Source organism: Pristis pectinata, chromosome 41, assembly GCF_009764475.1.
Source record: "Pristis pectinata isolate sPriPec2 chromosome 41, sPriPec2.1.pri, whole genome shotgun sequence".
Taxonomy (NCBI): Eukaryota; Metazoa; Chordata; class Chondrichthyes; order Rhinopristiformes; family Pristidae; genus Pristis; species Pristis pectinata.
Window position 1 is genome coordinate 4676944 of NC_067444.1, and position 14035 is coordinate 4690978.

Sequence of the window (14035 nt, forward strand, 5' to 3'; positions counted from 1 at the left end):
TCCAGAATTAAACTGAAAGTTGTTCTATTTATTTATAAACTATGAAGTTTAAAAAAGTTTTACGATTTTCATAACTTCAGGATTGCGGTACTTCTCACAATACAAGACAAGCGGCCTGTCTCAGGTATTCAGACTCCTCTGTCATCCTAGTTCAGGCATCACTGTTATTTTTTTACATGAAGGCCCACCGCTTCCAATGTATGTTTTAACACTTCCGATTCACTTCCACCGTTCAGCATGATCATGTTATGCTTGGAGTAACTCCCATACTTCTTAAACTTTTTGAAAGCGAACAGGTCCACCTGACGGGCACAATGGGTCGATGGCTCTTCTGCGAAAAAAAAATGATTGAGTTATGTCGAGACATGAGAATATCTAACTGGTTCTTTTATTCCCCTTACAGTGGCCATGAAATTTCAAAGGAGCGACGCTCAAGGTGAGTGACACACATTGTGCATTTTTCCTCAGAAAATAATGAAGATGGATATAACTGTCGCATCCTGACCCTTCGCAGATTTATAAACTGATCAAATTAAAATCAGTCGTTGTCTCCAGTTATCCCATTGCCCTTATTGATACGGTTGAATGAATCTGCAGCGGTAAATAAAGGGAAAGCATAAAGGAGGATTGGCGTTACTTGTTTTCAATTTATTGACATCCTCCCTTTGAGGAGGAAAAGAAGGACGATAAAGCGGTACAGCTGATGCCGTCTGAATGGATAAGGGGGTGCTCCTGACAATGATCAAAATTGCAGTCTGACAAAAAAAGTGTCAGGGCGCATGGAATCACATGTAAGTGACAAATGGAATAACAAATTAATTCGATGGCAGGAAACAAGAAGCGATGGTTTCTTTAGCGAGTGGAAGCCTACAATCAGTATGGCTACTCGAGGCTCAGTAATCGCCTTCTTGCTTGTCATGCATGTGTGTAAGCGAAATCGCTTCAATGCTTCTTGATCAACTGAGGCTTGGGCTTTAAAACGAGAAATATTGCGAAAGTATACATGGGACTGTTAAAATTGCAAGTTGAGGGTTTGGCACTGTTCCTGAAGCAGCATGGCATAAACTATATTATTACTCTTGAACAAGTGCAGAAAAGATGCCAAAACTAGTTCAACTAAACGAAATATTGAGTCATAAAAAAGTATTCGAACAGTCGGGGTTATTTGCTTTGGATCAGACGAATCCGAGATCATTGATCAGAGATCAAAGATCATTGGAGTACCTCTTCCCTCCATCCTGGATATTTACATCACACGATGTACACGCAAGGTCTGCAGAATCAGAGATGACCTTTCCTATCCCTCCCACGACCTATTTGTCCCACTGCCGAACTTGAACCTTGAACCTTGAACCTTGAATCTGAGGGCAGGCAATTAAGTTGCATGGAAATATAATTGGCGTGGAAAGAGTAAGGTAAAATGGTTCAGATGAGCGGACAGCCATTCGCCAATTTATCATGGGAAATAGCTCCCTGTTTAGTTGCATTCGGCTATGAAATGTTGAAAGAAATTGACGCATCTTTATCATCAACATAATAACAGAAAATGCTGAAAAAAAACTTAACAGGTCAGGCAACAGCAGAAAGAGGTACATTGAGCACTTCATCGGAACACTTTAGATAGTCCTTTAGAATAGGCTTCAACGTAATTTCTAACAACGTACCAAGTAATTTACGGACTTCACTCCTCTGTGCTGGATATCGGCGTCGATAAAGTAATGGAATTCCAAGTATAATGAAAGTCCCAGTTTTATGTGTCCGGCAGAAAGTCTGGCGTTGCAATAGTAATTCCAGCTTGTTTATTGTGGTCGCTGACGTTTCATTTCCAGCCACGACTGCAATAGCACAAGGCTTCCGAATTTCAGAAAATTTGGAGGTCTTCGGTTCACAACACGAGAAAGGTTACCAAAGTATTCATTTAACAAAAGAAAATCGAGCAATCCACCTATCTGCATTTATGTCTGCCAAACGACAACGGGTTTTGGCGTCAGTGACAATCCGTTGTTTTGAAAATCTCGAGGAAGGTTGAAAATTGTTCATTTCAGTGCTGCCAGAGATCGCGAAACAGCATCTGTTATATCCAGTCGCCAGCGACTGGTGCATGGTAGAAACACGAAGTATAATTTCTCCGGCGTTGTCACCATAGATTATCGATAAAATTTCTTCCACATCTGCAAAGCGGACATGCACAGAGCTGTATATCCCAGACAGCACCACAGGTAAACATAATTATCTCTAATCAATAACAAATATAACAGTGGCGATGTCTCCAATAAAACATCGTTGTGCAAAGTGATTGGCCTGTCAGCTCGGTTATTCCTTGACCAACATAGTTGGAGGGAAATCATGGAGGAGCAGGGATTCAGAATGAAAGAATAAGCATTTCTGAAGAAAGGTAGAATTGTTCTTCATTGAAACGTTGTTACCAGATCAAATTACCGAGGTGGCATTTAACAAAGTACAGTTCAGGATTAATTGAAGTTAATGCCAGGAGCCATAGCAGTGTGGAGAAACAGAGTGATTTTGGGTTCCACGCCCACAGATCCCTCAAGGTTGCCGCGCAGATCGATAGGGTTGTTAAAAAGGCGTATGATGTGTTGGCCTTCAGTAGTCGGGGGATTGAGTTCATGAACCACGAGGTGATGTTGCGGCTCTATAGAACTCTGGTTAGACCACACTTGGAGTATTGTGTTCAGTTCTGGTCTCCTTATTATTAGGAAAGATGTGGATGTTTTATAGAGGGGTGCAGATTTACCAGGATGTTTCCTGGATTGGTGGCAATATCTTTTGAGGATAAATTGAGTGAGCTCGGGCTTTTCTCTTTAAGAGAAGGGGGAATGAGAGGGTGAATTGATAGAGGAGTACAAGATGATAAGAGGCAGAGATCGAGTGGACAGTCCGAGACATTTTCCCAGGGCGACCATGGCTAGCACGAGGGAGCATAATTTTAAGGTGATTGGAGGAAGATATAAGGGGGAAGTCATGGGTAAGTTTTTTACAGAGAGAGAGGTGGGTGCATGGAACTCAATTCCGGCAGAGTTGGTGAGGGCAGATACATTAGGGACATCTAAGACACTCTTAGATAGACACATGAATGACAGAGAAATGGAGGGGTGTGTGGGAGGGAAGGGTTTGATAGATCTTAGAGCAGGATAAAATGTCGACACAACATTGTGGGCCTTCGGACCTGTACTGTGCTGTAATGTTCTTTGTTCTATATAATTCTGGAGGCATGGATTACCGCCAGAAAAAACACGTTTAGTGCGCATTGACCTGGTAAGTTTGATGGAGTCTGGTAAAATGAGGTGCAGTCGTAGAGGGAAACTGAAACTTCCAAACCATGGAGCCATGAGCAGACTGAAAAATGTCTATTATTTAAACAGAAATTAATTTAACATGAAAACTTGTGAACAGGAATTCGGAGAACAAATTAACCGTTCTCAAATCTTAAAACAATTTTCCCGCTTACTACATCAGCTAAGCATATTTCCTCTCTGCCCCTGCAGGTCTTCGCCAGCTGCGTTTGTCTGCTGACCGTGGAGATAATACTTATTTCGCAGGGGAGTCGATTACATTCACTTGTGAGAGTGACAAACTCTTGGCCCTCAGCGGCTTTTCATTGTTTTGTGAAGCACAATCGTTTCAAGCAGAACGACGCGCAGCTTCATCGTTTACAGCCAGAGTCACGTTTGTCACCATGCTCTCGGGGACGAGAATACAAGGTTGCTACTGCCTTTACAGAAGCAGGACATACACAGTGCAGAGTACAACAGTGCGGATAACGGTACTGGGTAAGTTTCAATGCTTGGTTATGTGAAAAAAGCTTGTTTCACTTGATGGTCGTTCTTGGTGTTCTTGCCGAGCTGGGAAGGCGACTTCCAAATTTCAGGAACTAATTTTAAAATAGTTTATTTATTCTGTCCTGATCTTCTCTTTATTTTATTCGGCCCCATGTGCACATACACAACACCTCCTGTAGCCATACAGAGGGATATTATTTCAAGTTTCCTGTTTTGGAGCCCCTTTCCACACAGTATATGTAAAGTAAGTGATCAAACATTTTGTCGTGGAAGGGCAAGTATTGCATCGTGTTGTATGCTTCTTTCCATTCCCGCTCGGATCAGCATGCTTTGAAATGTGGAAACGCCGGCAGGTCCTGTCGGAAATTCCAACACTTCCTTAATTTTTTTCTAGTTTTTTTAAGTTTTATTTACAGCGTGGTAACAGGCCCTTCCGGCCCAACGAGTCCGCGCCGCCCATTTTAAACCCAAATTAACCCACCCGTACGTCTTTGCAATGTGGGAGGAAACCGGATCACCTGGAGGAAACCCACGCAGACGCGGGAGAACGTACAAACTCCTTACAGACAGCGGCAGGAATCTAACTCCAATCGCTGGCGCTGTAATAGCGTCGCGCTATACGCTACGCTACCGTGTCGTTTCCGGTGGTGTACTTTTTGTAAGTCAAAGGCATCCACCTGAATGTGGGTTAATGTGAAGTCTTGAACTGAACATTTTCCAATCCGTCGTCAAAATGTGAAGTTGGAGCAAATACTCCCGCCGGGAAGAATTGAAACCAACACTTCAAACAGCTCCCATGAACTTAATGACAGAGCAACAGCCCTGAGATAAGATAGTCAGCCTTTGCTCGTTTGCGGAATTTTAACTGTGAAGGTTTAGAACATAGAACATAGAACAATTACAGCACAATTCAGGCCCTTCGGCCCACAAAACTGTGCCGAACATGTCCCTACCCTAGAACTTACTAGGCTTACCCATAGCCCTCTATTTCACGTTCCATATACTGATCTAACAGTCTCTTGAAAGACCCTATCGTATCCGCCTCCACCACCGTTTTCGGCAGCCCATTCCACGTACTCACCACTCTCTGAGTCAAAAAACTTACCCCTGACATCTCCTCTGTACCTACTCCCCAGCAGCTTAAACCTATTTCCTCTTGTGGCCACCAATTCAGCCCTTGGGAAAAGCCTCTGACTATCTGCCCTATCAATACTCCTCGTTATCTTATACACCTCTATCAGGTCCCCCCTCATCCACCGTCTCTCCAAGGAGAAAAGGCCGAGTTCCCTCTACCTGCCATCATAAGGCATGCTCCGCATCCCAGGCAGCATCCCTGTAAATCTCCTCTGAACCGTCTCTATGGCTTCCACATCTTTGCTGTAGTGAGGAGACCAGAATTGAGCACAGTACTCAAGTGGGATCTGACCAGAACCTATAAAGCTGCAACAATACCTCTCGGCTCCTAAATTCAGTTCCCCGATTGATGAAGGACAATACACCATATGCCTTCTGAACCACAGTTTGAGGTCGCAACACCTTCATAAGAATTATTTTATGAAAAACATTGACATAATTGCTCATCTCGAAAATATCAATTAATAAGGACGTTTATTGACGACACACCTTTTTCTTCTTGATGGCAATATGGATAAATATTTTTAAAAACTCAACCTTCACACTTACATCACAGAAGTAAATATTCTGCCGAAAGTCTGGCGTTGAAATAACATTTCCGGCTTGTTTGTTGTCCTGGACACTACAATTTCATTTCAGAATCAGATTCAGAATCAGTTTTATTATCATTGTTTTGTATGACGTGAAATCTGTTGTTTTTCGGCAGCGGGACAGTGCAAAGGCATAGAATTGCTATAAATTACAATAAAATAAATAGTGCAAAAAAGGAATACCGAGGTAGTGTTCATGGGTTCGTGAACGTTCATAAATCTGATGGCAGAGGGGAAACGTTGTTCGGAAATCATTGAGTGTAGGTCTTCAGGCTCCTGTCCCTCCTCGCAGTTGGTAGTTCCGATACGAGGGCATGCGCCGGATGGGGAGGGTACTTACTGATGGATTGCGCCTTCTTGAGTGACTGCCTCTTGAAGATATCCTTGATGGTGGGAAGGGTTGTGCCCGTGACAGAGCTGGCTGAGTCTAAAACCCTCTGCACCTTCGTGCGAGCCTCCACACCAGGCTTGGCTACAACCAGACAGCATGCTTAGTCGAGATTACAAGTGAACGGTACTTCAGTGGTTTATAGAAGATGTAGCTGTCTTGAGCTTATAAAGTGGATGACCCAATGGAAGGTTACATTTATAAAAATGACACGACAATTCAACTATTTCTACAATTTCTGCCTGCTGAAATCATAAGGAAAAGGAAGGGCAAATCTTCAAGCAGTTTACGAATATCTTCAGGCAGATTACGAATCGTCATTTCTGCGTTGCGGAACATCGGCTCGAGCATTGGAGCGGTAGAATTTAGCGGATACTGAAACGTGACGATAGATTATCACGATAATGTTTTCAACATTTTCCAAGCTGATCTGGACGTTTGTGAATTTATCACACTGCACCATGAAGTATCATAACTGCCAGTGTCAATATTTTCATCAAAAGCTCGTAGTGGAAAATGCATGCTCTGGCAGCAAAGACTTCGTGTGACCATCGTGCTTGCAGGCAAATGAAGCGCCAGGGAATCGCAATAAAAATAATTTTCGGTTAGTGAGAATTCTACTTCTTTGCAGCATTGTTTAACATTGGCAGACCATATCATAGAGGTAGCATTCAACAAAGTCCAGGCAAAAAATATTTCTGAAAGTATGGGTCTCCTCCTTGAAAATTACAATTCGAACGCATTTACTTGACTGTACTCCATGACAGCAGTAAAATTGAGTGCAGAAGTAGCGGGGAACGGAGAATAGCAAACCGTGTCAAATACTGACCAATTTTAATCAATTGAACAGAAATAAATTAAGATGCCAGTGCGAGAATAAGAATTCTTATCGCAAATTAACCATTCTAGTATTTCGCAGAATCTTAAAAACAGTGTTGCGGATTTGTCTAACAGCTGAATGGACTTCTCTCTGTTCCTGCAGAACGTAGTAAACTGCGATTATCACCAGATCGTGCCGATTACGTCTATTTCAGAGGGGAATCCATTATTTTCACTTGTGAAGCCGGCTATAGATATTTCCCCAGCGGATTTCGGTTGCATTGTGGGGGACAACGTTTACAATTGGAAACACGTGCAGCTAACTCACGGGGAGTCGCGGTTACGTTTGTCGCGAGAGTCACAACAACTCACAGTCAAGTTTGCCACTGCCTTTATGAAAGAGATCAACACATAGTACAAAGTGAAACGTTGCGGGTAACTATAGTGGGTAAGTTTAAATGTCTGACTATTTGACAGAATTTTGTTGCACCAGATGCTCACACGTAGCATGAAAGTGTATAGATCGAAATATTGCTTTCAAATGTCGGACAAAAGGTTTAAACAATGTATTCAATGTCCTGATCCCCACTGCATTCGTGTTAGGCGCCACGTTTACGTATACAGCTCTTCTCTTTGCCATCCAGTGGGATGTGATTTCATTTTCTCCTTTGCTGAATGCAGCTTTCCACAAGGTGTATTCAGAGAAGACTGCTCTGCATGGCAAATATTGTATCATGCTCCACGCCCTTTACTCTGTTTTGCATTCCCGCTTGGATCCACATCAGACAAACAGATCTACTAGGAAATTCCAACATTTGCTGGTGCTAGTATGTCTTGTAAGTTAAGATCATCCACTTCACCACAGGCTAATACTAAGTCCTCAACTGGACAATATTTTCCACGCCGGCGTCAGAACGTAAGGCTACTACGCTAACACCCATAGCCGTGAAATTACGCTAAGAACTGAAACTGCACCCCAGGTGATTTAATTAATGATGGACAACTGTGAGATACCAAGGTCAGCATTTGCTGTTTCATAAAATATTAACTGTTTTACTTGCCTAACTGTTTTGTTTATACTTTTGTCTAAAATTTCATGTCCGTCAGACTGCCAAGATTTTGGTAATTTTTCTTTAACAATAATACACCGCTTCATTACAGAAACTAAGATAACGTTTCTAAAATAATGTGAGAAAAGGATTTGAATTCTTCGTCAAGCCTCCAATATTCAGGAGTCGTCTCAAAGAGTTTAACTTTTTTCTAACAGTCTTCTAATTGGTGATTTCTTGAGGTCATGATCTGACTTACCGTTTGAGAAAATAAGCGACTGCATTTTGAAAAGTCCAAAGTCAATGAAATGGTTAACGTGGCTTTGGGCATGGAAAATGGGAAGTGATAAAATAGCAAACTAATGAAAAATAGAAAGAGTATCAAGAGAGGTTTTGCAGACCGCAAAAAATAGTAGGATAACGCCGATTACACTAAGTGGTTTGACAGGTTGTCCTGGTTCAACATGCTTTGAAAATCAAAATCCAAATATGAGTTCCGTTACGATACATTTAGGCGGAGAACTAAACACAAGTTAATGCAATGGATTTAGGAGGCATTACAAAGGGGAAAATTGGATGATAGCTCAGGGAGTACTCACGGCACATGCTCTGGAAGTCACAAGGACGTGCATAATGTTGTGTTATGTTGTTATGTTGCAATGGCAAATCATATATCTGAGTTGAATACGGATCTATGGCTGCAGTACTGCCAAGGTCTGAAATGGTTAACGATCAGAATTATTCAGTCAGACACAGGTCGGGGGCGGGGTGGGGGGGGGGGGAAGGTGGTGGTTTTGGGAGACATGTAAACAATGATTTCAAAATCCACACAGGAACTTGCTATAAACGTGCTTGTGCGAGGAAATTTTCAGTCGCGTCATTAAAAATAACCTCAACCTTTGCCCACAGCGGGAAACAGTTAACAAGAAAGCTATGCGACGTGTTGACTAGACTTCTTCAATGGAATAGAAATGAAAAAATGCAACGATATCTTAAGAAAACAATCCACGCCGTAACTTCGTACCACGGAGCACGACCCTTCCGACTCTTTTTTTAAAACAGACTCAGTATTTTTTTACTGTGTTTGGAATTCCAGATCAATATAGAATAGATATCTGAGATCAGCATTTGACAAAGCCTGGGCAAAGATCTGAACTGAGGACAAAAATTGAGACTCACAACCGTTGAAAAATAATAATAGCAGAACGCACGAATGTGGCGATCATATTCGGTAAAAGCAGGAGCATGAGAATCAATTGTTGTTCTCAGTGGATTGCAGGTAGGCAGGTAACTATATGATATCATGATCCGTTTTCGTCAATGGAACAGGAACAAAGTAAATCTGTGAATCTCAAATAAAAACCCCTGTCACAAGTTAGCGTTCTGTCATGAAGCTGAACTCCTTATTAAATAAAATCGTAGAAGGATTATGGATGATACAAAGATAAGTCGAGAGGCAGGTAGCATTGAGTAAATTGAGAGTCTGAAGAAGGATTTAGACAGGTTGGGGAATTTGTAAAGTGATGGCAGATGCAATACAGCGGAGAGAAATGATGGTCATGCACTTTAATAGAAGGAATAAAGACATGGACTATTTTCTAAAGGGGAGCGAATTCACGAATTGGAAATGCTAGGGGCATTTTCAGTCCCAGTACAGGATTCCATAAAGGTTAACTTTCCGGTTGAGTCAGTCATAAGAAGGCAAATGAAATGTTAGCATTGATTTCCAGAGGACCAGAAAACATTATTTATTTTGTATTTACAGCGTGGTAACAGGCACTTCCGGCCCAACGAGTCCGCCCCGCCCATTTTAAACCCCAAGTTAACCTACCCCTCCGTCTTTGGAATGTGGGAGGAAACCGGAGCATAAAACACATAAAAGGCAGGATGTAATGTTGCGGCTTTATAAGGCATTGGCCAGACCACATTTGTAGTATTGCGAGCAGTTTTGGGCCCCATATCTCAGGAAGATGTGCTGGCGTTGGAGAAGGTCCAGAGGAGGTGTACAAGAATGATCCTGCGAATAGAAGTGTTATCATATGAGGAGCGTTTGATGTCTCTGGGCTTGTGCTCGCTGGATATTAGAAGGATGAAGGGGGATCTCATTGAATCCTACCGGATATTGAAAGGCCTGGATGGAGTGGAATTGCAGAGGATGTTTCCAGTAGCGGGAGAGTCATGGACCAGAGAGCACAGTATCAAAATAGAAGGCCGTCATCTTAGGGTTGAGGATGCATTTCTTCAGCTAGAGGGTGGTCAATCTGTGGAATTTCCCAAGACAGATGTAGAGACCAAGTTATTGGGTACATTTAAAGCGGAGGTTGATAGGTTCTTGATTATTCAGTGCGTGCAAGGCAGGAGTATGAGTCTGAGAGGGAATAAAATAAATCAGCCATGACAGAATGGCGGAGCAGACTCTATGGGCCGAATGGTCTCATTCTGCTACTATGTCTTATGGTCTTATGACATTTCTGTCGTGCTGCATTGTCATCGTTTGCTTAAACGTTGTTACCGTTCTTGCAGATCGTCCTCGGAAACCAGAACTATCAGCTGACCGCGAGGACAAAGTATATTTAAGACACGAAGAGGTTACTTTCACTTGCAATATCATCCATGGTTATTCAATCAACAGAGTTGACCTCTACACTGACAAACGACATGCACAGACAAAACGCAAAGAAGATGTTTCACCGTCATACAAGGTGACGTTTAACATCTTGGACACAAGGCCTGGGGTAGAATATTACTACTGCGTTTATACACTGACCATGTCAGGAAGAGAGGTACCCTCAGAGCCCAGCGAAAGAGTGAAAATAACTGTAGTGGGTAAGTTTCACTTTCTACCGAACAGAAATGTTGGATTGAAGTTTTATTGTTGGGAAGGTTTGTAATAAATGATCGTACTAAAAGATGAGGTCTTTTACCCAGCTCTTCCTTCAACTGTAGCGAGGCATGTTTCACTGTGTACCGCCGGATGGCTTATTGTTGCAAACACATTTTTTTTCAGACAAGGAGTTTAAAATATTAGAAAGTCAAGATAAAAAGAGTGCGGTTGCGCGTTACACTCTCTTCACTTCCGTTTCGTTTTCCTTCGGTTTACCTTCGGTTGAGACGAAATGCTGGCACTTCAATTCGGAAGTTCTGAGAGCTCTCTATTTAGCCTTTCTTTCATGTTCGAGACTCCCATGCAAACGTACATTAATGCGAATTCCTGACTGACAAAAGTTCATATTGTTTGCCATTAAGGCGTTAAGACGTGATTTACATCGATTATGCACACAAGTTTGGAATCAAATTGAAACTGAGCCTTTGTCGCTTCCTATGTCGACGAACATCTGTGAGGTAAATAAGGGTCTTATTAGCTCGAGCTCTTATTTTGTGTTCTTACCTTAAAGACCTGGATGTGAATGTGAAAGCTCTAAGTGACATTCGCAAGATGTGTAGTGTATTGCCAGGTGGATTTTGTTCCTGATACATCGGATGCGATGCCACCTTAAGAGGACAAGCAAGGTTTGGATATACACAGTGAATGGTAGCGTCCGTGGGAACATTATCGAACAGAGCGATCTTGGAGTACTTGTCCAAGGACCCAGGAAAAATAGTAGTACGAATAGAAACAGTGTTCAGCAGACATATGGAGTATTGGGTTTCATGCGGTGGTATATGAACTGTAAGAGAAGGGTGCAATATTAAAATATATTGTACAGGCCGCAGCTGGTGTACCATGTACAGTTCTGGCCGTTCTACGAAGAGAATGAAGTGATTTCATTGCAAAGAGCGCAGAGGAGATTCACTATAATGCTCCTTGAGACTAAATGTGTCGGTAATATGAAGAAACTGGAAAGGCTGGGTTTCTTTTCCGTCGAACAGAAGAGGCTGACGGTCCTCGCTGAAATGTACAAATTATGGAGAGCATAGACAGAGTGGATATTGATAATTAATAATCCCAAATAAGCGATCCGTTTAACGAGATTACTGAAATAGGTTTAAGGTTGCAGAAGGTGATTTAGATGTTTAAACATGAACTGAGGAAGTATATATACACCAAAGGATTGTTTTGAATCTTGAACATACTGCCTGAGTGGCGACGTTAACTGAAACTCTCCGAGTGTTTGAAACACGTATCTAGAAAAGCAACTGAATCGCAAAGACGAAATACTGACAAATAGTATTCGTATCGACTTGTAACTTATAGTTGGACATGGTTGGCAAAGGGCTTCCTTATGTGCAGTCTGACTCCTTGCTCAGTGACGAGATGTTACTTCTCAATTTAAGTGGATCTTCGCTGGAACAGAGTAGGAGGCTGAAGAGAGAGAGAGTTTCTTGTGAAAGTATGCGGATAATTAAAATGCTTTTAACTGAGACAATTTTGGGAACTGACCAGAAGTGTTCTTCAATTGCCTTCACTGAATGGGGTCCCCTTATTGCAGACAGAGAGGCACTCCAGACATTACATTTGTTTTTCGCCAAACACGTTTTTTTTTTCATTTAACAGGTTCCGGTTCACCAGGGTGTATCCTTCGCGATATATTGTGGGGTTAAGATTCACAGTAACAGTTGCACTTAAAAGTCAGCAATCCCACTTTCAAAAAGGAGGTTACTGTCAGCTTTGATTTAGGATTATGAATTTTAGAGTGGGTTAAATTCCCCTCAGGCTAAAAAAGGGGAATTCTTTAATAGTTTCGTCAAAACCTTGTAGAGAAAATGCTTTTTCACGCCCGAGTGCCGTTCCTTTCTCACACTTGCTTCATCATTATGTTTCGTTCCCAAATGAATATTTGGCTGTCGCTTGGTTTTAAAAAAAAACTCATTCGGAACGACACTATAAAAAATAAAATTCATGATTTTTTTCAAGAGCGCAAATCTCCCGATAGCTTCCGGTCTGGTCTCCAGTGCAACTCAAGGCATATTGACGTTGGAAAGCTCAGAAATACCTTCGGAACTGTCTGAGAAAGCCATACCTTTAAATTAAATGTTCATTCGAAACTAATAATAAAACTCTGACCGCATCGCGACATCAAAGCAGGAACCAAATTGGAGACGGCGAAGGAGCTGCCAATCCCATCAGGATATAAAGTAGCCCTCAAACTCATTTTAGGGATTGCTGTCCAAAATATCAACATTGTCCCACAGACAACACAGGCAAGTGGGATGGACAATTTCTTTGCAGCACAATTCTTCGCAGGCAATATGCCAGAACCCCAAGTAAAATCTCTGGATCCGTCCCAGGACTATCGCTATGAATGGCCGGCCATTTGCCGCAACAAAGTGGCATACAGAAGGGAGGGACAATCCTTATGTTCCTATCTGCCAGTATCAGGCCGAATGTGAATGATGGAATAACAACCTTCTCCCCAAATAACATTTACCGTCATAATTCACTTCATATCCTCGTCTCTTTTGCAATTTCGCGAGACAAGAGAACTCGTAGACATTTTAACAAGAATTAGAAAGCTCATTCTTCGATTGCTTCGGTTTGGTTTAACGTTTTTCGCTGGGGAGTTTTATTCGATCACTATTGACTTGTACCTTTCTGGTAACAGGATGATACACTAATTCAGTTACATGTGTTCCTCGCATTTATTGTGTCTCAATAGATCCAGAAATGACACCAGAAGTATCACTTGGGAAACAAACAGCCGGATCTTTGAAAGGTGGATTTAGTTAACCCATCCCGCTGCCACACCGGGAACTTTCCACTGTCCCCGCCATTAATGCAACACATCCTCCTGCACCAACTCTTTCATCTCCATCCAAGGACCCAGTCAGTCCATTCAGGTGAGACAGGGACTTCACCTGCAACCTCCCTTAAAATCATCGCTGCATCCCGTACTTCAAGTGTAGCCTCCTCTACATTAGTGAGACCATAACGCAGACTAAGTGACAACTTCGAAGAACACGGCTCTGTGCGTAACCGCGATCTGCATTATCTCACCGTTGCAATCACGTCAACTCCCCCCTCCCACATTATCACGGATATGACAGTCCTCGGCTCGTCCTCTCCAGGAGAATTCCAAGGCGCAAAACTGCAGGAACAGTTTATCATTTTGCGTCTTGGAGACTTGCAGCCTGACTGCATGACATTGAAATCTCCCACACCAGTAATCCCTCCACAATCCCCCCCCCCACCACCATGATTCCTAGCCTCTTTTTTTTTCCTACCATATTCCTCTCTCTCCTTACCTTTGTCCCATTCCCCCGGTGAATCTGCTCTCCCCTCCTTCCCCGCACATGCCTATCATTATCTCTCACATG

At 42.4% G+C, this 14035-nt stretch overlaps 1 protein-coding gene across 1 annotated transcript; it reads left to right on the plus strand.

Annotated features, from left to right (window-relative positions):
• The first annotated feature begins 408 nt into the window (after positions 1–408).
• LOC127587591 (uncharacterized) lies at positions 409–11252 on the plus strand. Its single transcript, XM_052046001.1, has 5 exons — positions 409–436; positions 3507–3791; positions 6895–7179; positions 10304–10606; positions 11176–11252. The coding sequence occupies exons 1-5, from the start codon at positions 409–411 to the stop codon at positions 11250–11252; spliced, it is 978 nt and encodes a 325-aa protein (XP_051901961.1).
• The last annotated feature ends 2783 nt before the right edge of the window (positions 11253–14035 follow it).

Bases quoted from the DNA above. Each gene is read 5' to 3' on its own strand.
- LOC127587591 (XM_052046001.1), top strand. From the start codon at position 409: ATGAAATTTCAAAGGAGCGACGCTCAAG. The intron at 3,792-6,894 runs GTAAGTTTCAAT...CTGTTCCTGCAG, and splicing joins AGTGCGGATAACGGTACTGG to AACGTAGTAAACTGCGATTA. The intron at 7,180-10,303 runs GTAAGTTTAAAT...CCGTTCTTGCAG, and splicing joins GTTGCGGGTAACTATAGTGG to ATCGTCCTCGGAAACCAGAA.